The 14,383-nt window shown below is 46.1% G+C and overlaps 1 protein-coding gene across 1 annotated transcript in view; it reads right to left on the bottom strand.

Annotated features, from left to right (window-relative positions):
* Nucleotides 1-14,383, bottom strand: part of OBSCN (obscurin, cytoskeletal calmodulin and titin-interacting RhoGEF) — a 330,114-nt gene that overhangs the window by 98,064 nt on the left and 217,667 nt on the right. Inside the window, exons 71-79 of the mRNA XM_036739619.1 lie at nucleotides 12,377-13,672; nucleotides 11,447-11,725; nucleotides 9,015-9,093; nucleotides 7,751-7,875; nucleotides 6,852-7,049; nucleotides 6,114-6,146; nucleotides 5,194-5,292; nucleotides 2,857-3,075; nucleotides 867-939 (exon numbers count right to left, since the gene is read on the bottom strand). Of these exons, the coding sequence (XP_036595514.1) occupies nucleotides 867-939; nucleotides 2,857-3,075; nucleotides 5,194-5,292; nucleotides 6,114-6,146; nucleotides 6,852-7,049; nucleotides 7,751-7,875; nucleotides 9,015-9,093; nucleotides 11,447-11,725; nucleotides 12,377-13,672 (2,401 nt within the window). The remainder of the gene's footprint in view (nucleotides 1-866; nucleotides 940-2,856; nucleotides 3,076-5,193; nucleotides 5,293-6,113; nucleotides 6,147-6,851; nucleotides 7,050-7,750; nucleotides 7,876-9,014; nucleotides 9,094-11,446; nucleotides 11,726-12,376; nucleotides 13,673-14,383) is intronic.

The following is a 14,383-nucleotide window of genomic DNA, read 5'->3' as shown; positions in this document are numbered from 1 at the left end:
ATCCAACCCCTCATTTTATAAATGAGGAAATTAAGGGCTAGATAAGGAAGGCAATTTCCCTAAGGACACAAAGTTAGTTAGTGGCATAGCAGGACTAATTCCCAGTGCAATGCTCTTCTCACTAGACAGTACTACTTCTACACGTGAGCTGTAACATATATGTGCAATACTTATGCGCGTAGTATGTAATACACACAATACAGCACATATCATTACACATGTGTATGCACAAGAACCATATACATGTGTTTACTATATTCCACCTATTTTAGGATTATAGCTCTATATAGGCATATATATATATATATATATATATATATATATAAAAATAAATAATATATGTGTGTGTATAAATATCATATGTTATATAATGAAGTGATCTTAGGAATCCTCTAGTCCAGGTCTCTCATTTTATAAGAAAGAAGGAAACAAGCACACATTAAGCACCTGTATGTACCAGGCACTGTCTAGGCACTTTTATAAATATCACTTCATCTGGTCCTCACAACAACCCTAGGAGGTAAGTGCCACTATTATCCCCATTTTACAATTGAGGAAACTAAGGCAGGTAGAGGTTAAATGACCTGCCTAGGGTCGCACAGCCAGTAAGTGTCTGAGGCAGGATTTGAACTCAGGTCAGGACTATTCTATGTCCTGACATTCAGGCCCAATGCTGTATCCACTGGGCTACCTAGCTGCCTTACAGATAAGGACGCTGAGGCCTAGAGAGCTTAAATGATTTGCCAAAGAATCTTCCACTCTCTGGTCACAACTTAGACAAGAGAGTGGAAGAAAGATTATTTGTCATGCTTCCCCATCTCTAACATGACCTTGGTCCCCTATCAGGAAGATGGGCTGTCACTCACCCCTGCAGCAGGTTTGAAATGAGGGCTTCCTTGACTTTCTTCTGCCCTTTGGCTGCTCCATCTCTTTCTGGAGCTGTAAGGAGATCAGAGACCATCAGTGGGGAAGCTGAGACCTAGATAGAGTGAGGGGAACTGTCCTCAAAGCTAAGCTGTCCTCAAAGACCACAGCTAGATGGCTTTCTGTATGCTCACGCTCTTTTTGGGCACTTTCTACAGCTCCACATAGAATTTTGGAGACAGAAGGGACTTCAAAGCATGTCTGCTCCCACTAATACGTGAGCAGAAATTCCCTCCACAACACTCCTTACAAGAGGTCTCTCCTAGTGAGAGGGACTTCACTACCATCTAAGGCATCCCAGGTCACTTTGGGGCAGCTCTGGTTGTCAGGAAGATCTTTATCCTGTGCAGCTGAAATCTGCCTCCCTGCTATTTCCACTCACTGTTTGCTCTGAGTTCTCTCCTCTTGGGTTAAGAGGAACAGGCCTAAGCCCTACTACACATGCTGCCCCACAGGTGCTTAGAGGGAACAGTGGTGCTCTCCTAAGTCTTCGTTTCTCCATATCCCTCCTTTGGTGGGAGTCCTCTTCTCCTTCACCTTCTCCTTTTCTGAGGTTCTTTGCCTTTTCCTTCTACCCCTACTTCTCTTTATGTCCTGTTCACGTTCTTTTCCTCCTCTAGATCTTGTGTTTGGGTTCTCAGTCTTTAGCTCTGGCCCTTTTCCTCCTTTGGCACAAGCCATTCATTTTCTCCTCAAGTCCTCCCAATTTTTCCCTTCCCAAACTGATCTCTGGCCTTCTTTATGATCCCAAATCACCTTCCTCACTTCTTATTCTACTTCAGGCCAAATTTGAGCTCAGATCTTTGGACCCAAGGTCAGAGCTCTATCCACTACATCACGCAGCTGCTTCTAGCATCTTGCTGTGCCAGGACTTCCAGTCCCCTCCTGTTCTGCAGAGGGTGGTACCATCTTGGTCACCCTCTTCAGAACACACTCTAGCTTATCAATGTCCTTCCAAAATGTGGCTACCAGAACTGGACACAACGCCCTGGACAGAGCATGCCCAGAAGACCACGGCACTGTCACCTCTCTTATGTTGGACAATAGCCTCACTTCAGATGACCTAAGATCATGTCTGGTGTGTTGGCAGCTACGTTGTGCTTTTGGTTAGCTCACAGTCAAGCATAAACTCTCCTATTGAGGAAGGCTGAGTAGAGACCTGCTCACATAAGCATCACATTCACGTACAGCTTGACTACACTGATGTGGACACCTACGTGCATTCTGTTCTTAGAAGTAAGGCAGTTCAGAATTCCTAGGGTGAAAGTCCAACTTACCCCTCTACATAAAGGGACCTTGTGGGAAGGCATAGGGGAAAACAAGGCGACAAGAGCATCAGCATGTTTCTCCTCCCTATTGTTCAGAAGGAGGAGCTGCTTTGGTCCTAGGCTAGCCATGGAGGAGGGCCCACTTCTGAGGCATCATTTGCAGGGCAATGAGATCCCACATGCATGAGTTAGCTGGCTAGGGATAGAACACCCACTTTCACTGCCTGACAATAATAATACTAGGTGTCATTTTATAAAGCTTTATAGTTGACAGAGTGCTTGGAAGACATCTCCTTTGATCCTGATGATAATCTGTAAATCAGGCAAGGCAGAAATTGTTATCTTTGTTTTATAGATGAAGCACAAAAGGGTTGAGTTATTTGCCCAAAGTTACATAGAGCCAGGATTTGAACCTGGGTCCTCTGACTCCAAACTGAGTATTCTATCCTCGATACCACATTATTCTCTTGGTTTGGGGCTGTGATGCTAGTCTTCCATTGCAACCTACTTTCCTATTCCCCTGCCCTTTAAGGCGTCACTTGGGGAGAGCTGCCTCTTCTCTCGGCTCTTGAATCATGGCCCCAAATCTGCTGTCCTTGACCCTGGTTATCTGAGCTGATTAAGGAACCAACTTCTCTCCACTCTCCAGGGGACTGGGACTCACCATCTGTGACTTTCAGGGTAGCAGAGCAGATGGACTGTCCTGCCTTATTAGTGGCAATGCATGTGTAAGAACCCTCATGTTGCTTCTTTATGTCCAGGAGGATGAGGCTGTGCTGAAGGTTGGAGCTGGCGACCTTGTAGCCTGGAGTGTCAGTTCGGATCCAGAGGACATCTTCATTGGCTTCTTCCTTTAGCCAGTTCACCGTTGGAGGTGGCTGCCCTATGGGAGACATATGTGAAAGAATAACTCTCCTGACATCAAAACAACCCAAATCAATCCCAAGTGAATCTTATTGTATTAAGTTCTTTAAAATATCCCTTTGATAATTTGGTATAGCATTAAAACTGTACATTAATTTTGGTAATGTCATTTTTATTATATTAGCACAGCCCAGGTATGAACACTAAATATTCCTCCAGCTATAGGAACAGTCAATAAACATTTATTAAGGCAGTGTGGTAAGCTATTTAAATTGTTCTCTATTTCTTTAAGGAGCATGTGATGTCATGGATAGAACACTCAGTTTGGAGTCAGAGGACCTGGGTTCAAATCCTGGCTCTGTGTGACTTTGGGCAAGTAACTTGACCCTTTTATGCCTCAGTTTCTAAAACACAGATAACAATCTCTGCCCTTGCCTGACTTACGGAGTTATCATCAGGCTCAAAGAAGACATTTCAAAGCACTTTGTAATTGGATCTATATGGGTCTTTTGTGTGTTTGTGAGATCGATCCCCAGATTGTTTTTACATTTTATAATCAGCTCAATTAACAGTAATAACTCACATTTCTATGGCAATTTAAGATTTACAAAGCTAGTTTCCACAACACTCCACGAAGCAGGTTGTGCAGATGTTACCGTTCTTATTTTACAAATAAGTAAAACCAGAGACAATAGGTAAGGTGCCTTGTCTTGTCCATGGTCATGCAGCTGGTACCTGAGCTAGGATTTAAATTGAGAACTCTTGACTCCCAGTCCAGTATTTCCTCTAGAGTACCATGCTGCCTTATTGAGTGCCTACTGTGTGCATGTGGGGTACAGTGGTAAGAGCTCTGGAGATGGAAGACCTGGTTCCAGCACTCATTGGCTCTGTGACCCTAGGCACGCCGTTGCTATTCTCTGGTCCTCCATCTTCTCTGTAAAATGGGAAGACGGGTACTTAGCGCTACCTCTTGGAAGGAAGCGCTCTGTAGAAAGCTTGCCCTTGATGGTCAATCTGGCGATGGACCTCTCTGGACATCAGTAGGCTGGTCCTCAAGTGGCAGACACATAATCCATCCCTCAGCTCCCATTGGAGAGTCCTTGGAGCTTGGGAGGCTTCCTAGCTTCCCCAGCTTTCTTCTTTAGCCCTCAGCTAAAGCCCTGCCTTCTCCAAGAAGCCTTTGCTGATCACCCTTAATGCCACTGCCGCCCCTCTGTTGATTATCTCCAATTTAACCTCTATGGGTATCGTTTGCGTGTTGCTTCCCCCATTAGACAGTGAGCTCCTTGAGAGCGGGGACCGTCTTTTGCTTTTCTTTGTGTCTCCACTGCTTAACACGGTGCCTGGCACAGAACAGCTGCTCAGTGATAAATGCCAGTTGTCTCAGGCCCAGCCACACCTTGCAGGTTACTGGCAGGGCTCTCCAGAATCCAAGGTCACTTTCGTGACATGATGAAGCATCAGAAAGCAGCAGAGGAGAGACAGAAAGAAAGCACTTTGCATCTCTCTAGAATACTCACTCATCATGAAATATTATGTATTACAGATCTTTGCAGTCATGTTTTATCCTTTTGCCAGACTGCAGCCTCCCTTAGGATAGGAATAAGCTCTTATAGACTTGTACCTCCCTAGAGAGGAACACAATAGATGCTTAGTAGATATCTGCTGAATGAATGAATTGGTACCATGCTGTGTGAACCAACAGCTTTGTGCAGGTATTAGTATCTTCCTTTTACAGATGACGAAACTGAGGTGCAGGGATGGTTCTTCTGTCCTATGCCCTTGGTAGGATCTCAGGGAGAGTACTGTATTCAATTCTGGGCACCATGTTTTAGGGACGACACAGACAAGCAGGAGCATGTCCCCCAAAAGGCAAGTAGGATGGCTTTAGACTACAGAACATGCCATGTAATGCCTTGGGGTCCTAGTTACCCAGATTCCACTTGAACTTTGATCACAGGAATGAGATCAGTTACTATCTATGTGACCTCAGAAAAGTCATGTGACCTCTCTGAGACTCAGTTAAATCAGCTCTAAAATAAAGACAAGGCATCATCTACTCCTTAAAGCTATTGGGAGGAAAGTAGATGTAAGTTGTACAGTGCTAGAGAAACAGGGTTTCATCTTATTCCTTTACCTTCGACTTTCACCGAGAGGGTAATGCTAGAGCCCTTCTTCACTTTCTTATTGGTAAATCTTTCCAGGAACCTTGGAGGTACAAGTTGTTCATGGACATCTGGAAGGAAAAATAGCAGTTGGAAAGGTCAGGCTTGTAAGAAAAAGACCAATCAATAGCAAGCAATGGCTTCGCTTTTCCTCGTCTGGCTCCATCTCTTCCAGGAAGCCTTCCCTGACTGCTCCAGCCCACATTCCCCTTCTTCAAGCTTCAGTAGCAACGATAATGTTTTATAGCTGCCACTCCCCCTGTCTTTAAAGGCTCAGATCAAGTCCTTTCTGTGAAGTTCTCCCCAGTCATCCTGGCTCTGGTTAATCTTCCCCTCCACTAAACTCCTAGTCTGTACTTCTAGCCTGAAGCACCATGACTTAGTCCTGGCTTACTTATATTTTTGTCTTTAATTATTTCCTTTACTCTGTGTGTGTGTGTGTGTGTGTGTGTGTGTGTGTGTGTGTGTGGGCAGGGTATTCAAAGGGCAATGAAAAGATGCACGATGGGTGTAAGTGTGCTGAGCAGCATGCAACTCAAGATGGCGCTCTGGGGAGTGGCATGAAAGATAGCACGAAGGTAGACAGGTATTGAGAGTCCGAGGGGTAACTGATGGATGGCCTAAACATTGCAGTGGCAGCCATGGAATGTTAAGAGAAATAGAAGGCCTTTCCCCTTCTCATCCTTACCTTTATCTGCCTCCTTATTCCTATCCCTATTTGTGTTGCTCTTTCCCCTCTGCTAGATTAAGGATGACATGAGGGCAGGGACTTTGTTTCTAAATTTTGTACCCCTCTCAATGCATCGCACAGGGCTTTGTACTCAGTAGGAGCTTAATAAATCTTTGTGGAATGAAATATATTATCTTCTTTGCCCACGGATTTTCTTCTTACCTGAATCTATCTTCTTTTCTGGTTCATTGGGACCTTGATAATAACACAGAAAAAGAAGAAGTACAGTCAAGAACATCTATCTACCAAAACAGCCCCCACTCCCTTTATTTTTGCATGTGGGATACAGTGATGAAAGGGAAGTAGCATGGTTTAGTGAACACTGCCCCCCCCCCCCCCCGCCATGGGTCATGGATTACTACTTTGTTGTGGCAGAGGGGCTTGTGTAGTTAAATGAAACTATGAGCTATGCCATTCAGGGTTACCCAAGATAGACAGTCATAGTGGAGAGTTCTGACAAAATGTGATCCACTGGAGAAGGAAATGGCAAACCACTCCAGTATCTTTGCCAAGAAAACCCCAGGGAAAGCAAGCAATGAACATGAGCTTGGACAGACTTCGGGAGATGGTGGAGGATAAAAGGGCCTGACCTGCTTGGTCCCCTGGGTCACGAAGAGTTGGACACAACTGAATGACTGAATAACAACTCCCAGTGTGGTCAAGGGACCCTTGGGCATCCAGACTGCCAAACAGGGTTCTTGCTAGTGAATTTATTAGTAGCTGAGTTCTGCTGATAGACATTAGCCCCCTTTTAGTCTTCAGCCATGCTAAAGACTTCACACACACACACACACATATGTACATGTGTGTTTTCCTCTAAGAAGACAATCAGCAACAGCAGCCTGCCAGGCCAAAGGTCCCATGCAGGTGGTGTTAAAGCACCAGGGCTGGCTGGCTTACCCTGGACCAGTAGCTGGGCAGAGGAATAGGCAGAGCCTGCAGCATTCCTGATATAGGCGGAATACTCCCCGGCATCTTCCTTTGTGACATTGAGGATTTCCAGAGTGTGAACTGTCTTCTTATCAGTCTTGAGGATCCGGGAGGAGGTAGATAAAGGCTGCCCATCCTTGAACCAGTAGAGGCGGGGCACTGGGTACCCTGGAATGAGAGAGGAGATTCAGAGACCATATCTGGAGTGGGGGTAAGTGGGTCTCCAAAAATGCTACCCTAGCCATCTGATGTTCATCAAAGCAGGACAGTGGGGTCGGAAAGGAGACACAGACCCTCCTCTCCTCTATCAACATTTTCCCTACTGGCCACTAGGGGTATTAGAATCAATTAATAATTATTCATTTAAAATTATCAAGAAGAATTATTAAGAACAATAACAAAAGCTGGCTATTTGGCCATGGACAGGTCATTTCTCTTCTCTATACTCCAGTCCCTTCATCTGTAAAAATGAGTGTACTGCAATAAATGAACTCTAATGTTCCCCTCAGCTGTGACATTCTGTGTTCTAGGTTCTTGTCAGCTCAGATAGTCTACAAAATGGAAATGATAGAATTTTAGGGCAGGTAAGTCAGAGTGAGATTTTGGGGGTAGGGAGGGTCTCTCTGTCCCCACTTGTATAACTCCAGGAAGCAGTTCCTCACTTCACCTACAAATCAGGCTGACCTTGCACATAGTTCACATGAGAGGATGGCCAGGGCCATCTGCTGTGTTTGGCCTGGAAGGCTGGAGATGGTGAAAATTGGATCTATCAAAAGCAGAATTTCCCTCCACACTTTACCCCTTTCTGGAAGTCCCTGGGTAGACAAAACTCCCCTTGCCACTCCCTACCATGGAGGCCCCAGCCTTACCTTTCACCTTGAGATGGAATTTAGCCAGCCGGGCTCCAGGGGCCACTTTGATGTCCTGGAGCTCTTCTAGGATTTGGGGTAGCTGCCCTTCCTCTGAAGTTGACTCTGTACCTTCTTGTTCCCGGCTGATGGGTGATTTATATGCAGGGGTCACAGAAGGAAACCCATATAAATGCCCCCCACCCCGACCCGGAAGGAAAGGAAACATAAAATTGGGTTTAAGCTGGGGTTCTGGGGAGGGGGTGGCTAGGGTGGTCATGGCTGGGGAGGGGGTGATAAGAGTAGAGTGGAGAAGCTTGTGGGGCTTTTACCATATAGTCAGGGATCAGTTCTTTTCTATCACTTAACAGACTCTGGGACATATATTTGTTAAATGAATGAATAATCCCTTCCTCTGATGGGTCACTGAGGCATGAAGATGATACTGGTTTCCCAAAAGCTGGGAAGGCAGAACAGGTTCTACCAAGATGGAAAAGTTATGAATATGATCCTGCTGACTGATAGTCTGCTGCCTGAGGGCCAGCCTAACTAAATAGAAATAAATCCATCACTAGCTCATTAGCTGCTAGGGGGTACACTGGTCTTCTGTGGCCCTGAATGTGGCACTGGTACGTAGGATAAATTAAGGAACACAAGAGAGACCTCCAGCCCATTAGAAGGACTCCCCTCCCCTGCCCATGGGGAATTACTGGGAGGAAATGAATAAGAACTGCAAGGCATAAGGAAGTGGTGGTGGACTGTGATTTTTGGGGCAGTGGAGGAAGTGCCAGCATTATTGGGATCATGAATGCATCAAAACAAGAAGAATGAATGAAGTCAACGGCACCCCAAGGCCATATTTGAGGCAGACAAGTAAAACTAGGATTGGGTGAGAGATATTCCAGATTAGACCCTCTGCTCTCTGAATACTTTTTCACAGTCTCCTCCGCTGTATCATTACAAATCTTCGGGACCCTAATCATGGGTATAACTAATGGAGAGTTGAGAGCAAATCCAAAATCCTCCTCCTCCTTCTTTGTGTTTTCTGTTCTAAGGCCTCTTTCAGCTCTGACAGTCCATCAGTCTATAAAAGTAAAATGGTAGAATTTCCTCCTCCTGTCTTTCCTCCTTTTCTTCCCCTTCTGCTTCCTCCGCTTCCTCCTCATCATAATGTACTATAGGAGCACCCAAAGCTCCAGTTATCTAGCTTTCCGGCTCTTTGGGTATCTGTACCATCATCCCAACAGCCCCATGCTTTTCGGATAAAAAGCTAGCTCTTTATTACCTGGATAGGTATCCCTGAGCACTGAAATAGGAAGAAGTTTCTGTAGCATCAGCCGCTGTGTCATAGTCAGTGCTTGTCACTGGGGGAAAGAAGCGAAAGAGAGCCTCAGGTAAGAGCCAGGCACTTAAACTGGTGCCATTTTGTCTATCTAAATCTTAGCCAATCTTTTTAGGTTTTTGTCTCTTGGGAAATCAGCCCAATACACAAAGTCACCAAAAGCTTGTATTCCCCAATTCTCCCCTGAGGTCTTTCAGTTCGCAGGATTGAAAAAGTGCATGAGAACAGCTACCTTGTGGCTCATCTTTCTCCCTCACACCTGTTACAAGACCCCAGCATCCAGGATGGTAGCTCTTTGCAAGGCTACCATCGTATCTCACACTACTCCCCTCTGTACATTCTACAGGGTGTTCCTAAAGTCTGGACACATAGGAAAATTGACGGCAATGTGGAGTTCACGTGAATCTTGCAAAGTGCATCAACCTTTGCATCACGAATGATGGAAATCATATTGAAGATGTTATTTATTGAAATCCAATTAAATAAAATGTTCTTGAAAATTTCATTCCTTTCTGGAAAATATGCATTTTTACCTATGTGTCCAGACTTTAGGAACTCCCTGTATATGACAAATTGGGCTACTTTTCATCCCCTTTACATTCCCACTTCAGCTCCCTATTCCTGGACTAGAATGTCTTCCTCCCCTTTTCTTTCTCTTCACCTGTCGAATTATCATTCAGCCTTGAAAGTCCTGTTCCAATGCCACCTCCAGGAAGCCTTCCCTGAATCCCTAGTTAGGAATAACTGTCCTCTCCTTTAGTTTCCCACAGTTTTTTGCATCTAATCCACTAATCATGTGTTATTATGTATCATAGTTATCTCTTCATGTGGAGAATGCCCTAGCAGACACTGTCTTGAATGTAAAAACTTGTGTAAACATTGTATCTCTCCTAGGAGACAGTGCAAAGGGTGCTCCAAACATAATAAAGCTTAACAAATATTTCTTGAATTTGATAAAGTTACAGAGTGTTATATGAGGTCCAAGGGAGTTACCAATTGAGTACCAATTGAGAGATCAAGTAAGGCTTTCTAGAGGAGGGGGCATTTAGTTGGGCTTTAAAAGATGGCTGGAAATTCAAAAGGTGGAGGTGGGGAGGTTATTTCAGGTACAGGACATAGCACAGTACAGGCACGGAGGCAGGAGAACACAGGGTTTGTTTGGGAAGCTATGAGAAGTCCATTTAGACTAAAACAAAGAATGTGTGTGTGTAGGAAAGATGTGAGATAAGCTTGTAATGGTAGGGTAGGGTCCTAATTATGAAGAGCCTCGAATGTCAGGTAAAGCAGCACTATGGAGCCCCTTTTCTCAATTCATACTTCCTCGACCTAGTTCAGACCCTCATCACCTCTTGCCTGGGCAATAATCTCCTAGTTTCCTTGCTTCCAGTCTCCCCCTCCTCCAATCCAGCCTTCACACTGCTGCCACACTGACTTTCCTACCATATAACTCTGATCAGGTCACTCCTCCATTCGAACAACTGTAATGGGTCCCTATTTTCTCTAAACCAAATAAAAACTCCTCAGCCTGCCATTTAAGGCCCCTCATCTACCTCTCTCATCTTGTTTCCTATTATCTCCTTTCAAGACCTTTCCATTCCAGTAAAACTACCCTACTTGTTGTTTCTGATGACATTTCATCCTCCAGGGGTGGTCCAGTCCTCCGTGTCTGGAATGTGCTCTGTCACCTCGACCTTTTAGAATCCCTGGCTCCCATCAAAGCCGAGTTCAGGTGCTACCTCCTACACATAAGACATTTCCCCTCTAGGTGCAAATTACTATATTCTTCCATAATATAATATGTGTATGTGTCACTCTACATATATGTGCTATGTATATACATATATGTATATTTCTACTATATGGAACATACAGTATTTACATATTTTACTCATTTACATATTGAAATAACTGATTTATATGTTCTGTTCCCTCAGTAGAAAATTAGCTCCTTGAGATCAGGAACTGTGAATGTTCATGTCTTCGAATTTTCTAGCACAGGGACTTCTTCAAAGTAAGCATTTAACAAATACTTGAGTTGAATTGACTGGGATAATTATAGTGGTGAGAGCTCTGGGTTTGCACGATGACTTGGCTAATTACTACCTGAGTGACCTTACTTTCCTCACCTATTAAATGATGGGAATGGGACTTGAAGATCTCCAAGGCTTCTTCGAGCTCTAAATCATATGAGGCCTTTATCGATGATCACAGAGGGGACACAGGCCACCTTCCTAATAGTCTTACTTTGTTTTGGAGCTTTTCCTTCCAACCCACTGCTTTCTCTTCTTCCATCTCTAATTTCCTGTGTCTCAATAGCATTCCATGCTCCCTTTCCTGGCTACCCTCCTCACCCACCCCTCCACTCAATGACTCACAGTCTACACGGAGCTCAGCCTTGGTGGAAGAGACCCCCATGCTGTTCTCAGCCAGGCAGCGGTAGACGCCCATGTCGGCAGGTACCACAGCTGTGATGATCAGCTGGTGGCCGCCTTGCTGGTCCTCATTGATCATATAGTGGTCATCCTCTTCCAGCACCTTGCCGTCCTTGAACCAGCGCACGGTGGGCATTGGAAGGCCAGCCACCACACAGTCAAAGCTCACAGGGTAGCCATCCTGCACTTCTTGGTTCTGTAGCTCGGTCAGGAAAACTGGGGCTGAGCCAGAGGAGAAGATGGATAGATTAAAGACAAGGATATGATTCCCATGACCTCTCCCTCCTCCCCAACAATGTCAGTTGGATTTTAGTTCAATGCAACAAACATTTATTAACCACCTGCTGAATGCAGAGCACTATGCTAGGTGTCTTAAGATAAGACAAAGTCCCTGCCTTCTAGGAGCTCATGTACTAGTTGGGGGATAAAACATATACTATAATAGGGTATAACTATACAACACCGTTATATAATCTTATTAGAATGGGGCAAATCAAGTGTTAAGTGAGGTACTAGGGTAGAAAGGGCTGAGAATCAGGAGAGAGGACACTGTATCTTGTCTCCTTGAAGCTCTGAGGCCCTAAGGACAGAATGAGAGAACAGATCTTAGCATGATGAGGGCTTCAAGGCCCTTTGTCCAAGGAAGAACTAAGTTTCATGGCCTTGATGGGTCCAGAATTCCAAGGTAGCATGGTAGCCATCCCAGCCTCCTGGACCACTCCTGATGGGAAGAACTCTCCTTGTCTGGGCTGGAAACAGTGGGGAGAACACTGATCTGGGACAGTTATTGGGTCAACTTTGGTTAGAGAGGAGAGGAAATAGCAAACACCACCTGTGGCCACTGTGGAGCAGGGGCCTTCTCTAGATATCTACCTGTGTCAGAGGTCAGTAGTGTTGAAGGGTGCTCCTTGGGGGCTGCAGGGTAGGCAAGCTGGCCAGCTGGGGCTTGTGCCACCTTCATGATGCGCATCTCCACCTTGCGGGGTCCTTGCTCCAGGATGTTGATTTCCACCAGGATGCCCAGGGCTGCAAACATCTCTTGGAAGCGAGTGGTCGCCTGGCGGGCCTCACTGGCAGTCTCAAACCGAATATAGATATAGCGGTCATCTTCACGGTAGGTTTGTCGGTCACTGGGCTCTTCCAGCTCCACACTGCCCTCCTCTGCACTGAAGAACAGCTCCTCATCGGATACTTCTGCAGCGGGCTTGGTCCGGAAGAGACGATGTAGTCTCCGGGCGGCCTGGCGGAAAGCATCATCCACCTCACTGCCTGATGAGCTCTCTGCCTCACTCTCGGCTCCGCTGGTCACTGTGGCTCCCGTTACTGTCACCTGGGCACTGTGGGAGATGCGGCCAAACTTGTTGGTCACCTGGCAGGTATAGCAGCCAGCATCGTTGGCCTCAAGGCCAGTGACCAGCAGGGAGCAGGTGCCGTCCCCATAGTTGTCAATGTGGTAGTGCCGTCCATCTGTCAACTCTACACCATCCTTAAGCCAGCAGGTCCTCATGTCTGTCTTGCTGACAGCCACACACTCTAGGTGCAGGGAGCCTCCTGCTTCCGCCACGACGTCCCCAAAAGTATCCCGGAAGCTGGGACCCTCATGTTGCTTCATCTCCTTTCTCACCTTATAGCCCTTGAAAGCTGCCTGTATTTTTATAGCAGCCTTATCCATGGAGGGGTCCTCCAAAATCTCAGCAGTTAGGTCGCCAGGCAGCTTAGGGGTGGCCATGGGCTCAGCCTCTGCCTGCTCGGATGGTTTCCTGAGCTTGCTTGTAGTGGCAGCCCCAGGGGCCTTGGCCTTGCTCCCAGGCTTTCCTGCCTTCTTGAGGTAGCTAACGAGGGATGGGGTCCCAGCACGAGACTCATCGTCAGAACTGGTGTGTGAGAGATCAGCCTCGCCAGTGCGGGCCAGCTCGTCAGGAGTGGAATAGCCCTCAGAAAAGTCCTGGACAGCTTCCTCGACTTCTCGCCGTAGCCTCTGCAGCCGTTCATCCTCCTCAGGCAGCTCGCTGATGGAGTCTAGAGTGGGCTCCCGGCTCATGCGGCGCTTTTTAGCGAGAGCCTCCCACAGCAGGTGCAGGTCACCTTCTTGGGCTGCCTCGGGGGGCAAGCTGGGCTGGGCAAGGCCATCAGGCAAGGCTTCTGCTTCTGGGGCCTGGGATACTGCCACTGTGGGGAATAAGCACAGGGAGGGAGGAGTCAGTCAGAAGGAAAACCTCAGCAAATGTATCCCAGCATCTGAGGTCACACATCTACAATAGACATCGTTACTCCTTTCAGGAAACTACCTGATAATCCTCTGATACCAATACCCGATGCCAATAGAAGAAGTTTATACCTTGTTACTTTTGGATCATGTTTTATTTTTCTTTTGGTCCCTCATAACACCCAACATAGTCCCTCTCAGATTTTATGCACTCAACAAAGCTTTTTCAAATTGAAATGTATCAAAAGAACACCTTTATCACCTTCACTCACTTTGTATAAGAAACCAGTTGCCAAGTTTTGTCAATTCCACCTTTTTCAGCACGTCTCCTCTACTTCAGCACAACCACCTTAGTCCAGGACCTCATCACCTCCAACCTGAACTATTGAAATACTTTCTGAATTGGTCTCTCTTCATCATCTCTCCTCTTTTATATTTCACCTTCACCTACCTGGCTGATATTCCACGCCTGACCACGTCACTCCTCTGCTCAAGAAGCTTTGGTGGCTCCCCACCCCTTTTTGGTTAAATTACAACCTCCTCTGTTTGGCATTTAAAACCCACCACCATCTAGTTCCAGCCTTGCTTTCCAGGCTTACTGATTACACACTATTCTTCTTCATAGACCCTTCACTCCAGCCAAACCCCACAACTTGCTGTTCCCTGCGCAGTAG

The sequence above is a fragment of the Trichosurus vulpecula genome, chromosome 9, assembly GCF_011100635.1.
Source record: "Trichosurus vulpecula isolate mTriVul1 chromosome 9, mTriVul1.pri, whole genome shotgun sequence".
In the NCBI taxonomy this organism is placed as follows: domain Eukaryota; kingdom Metazoa; phylum Chordata; class Mammalia; order Diprotodontia; family Phalangeridae; genus Trichosurus; species Trichosurus vulpecula.
The sequence above is the reverse complement of the archived record's forward strand: the minus strand, read 5'-3'. Positions and strand labels throughout refer to the sequence as shown.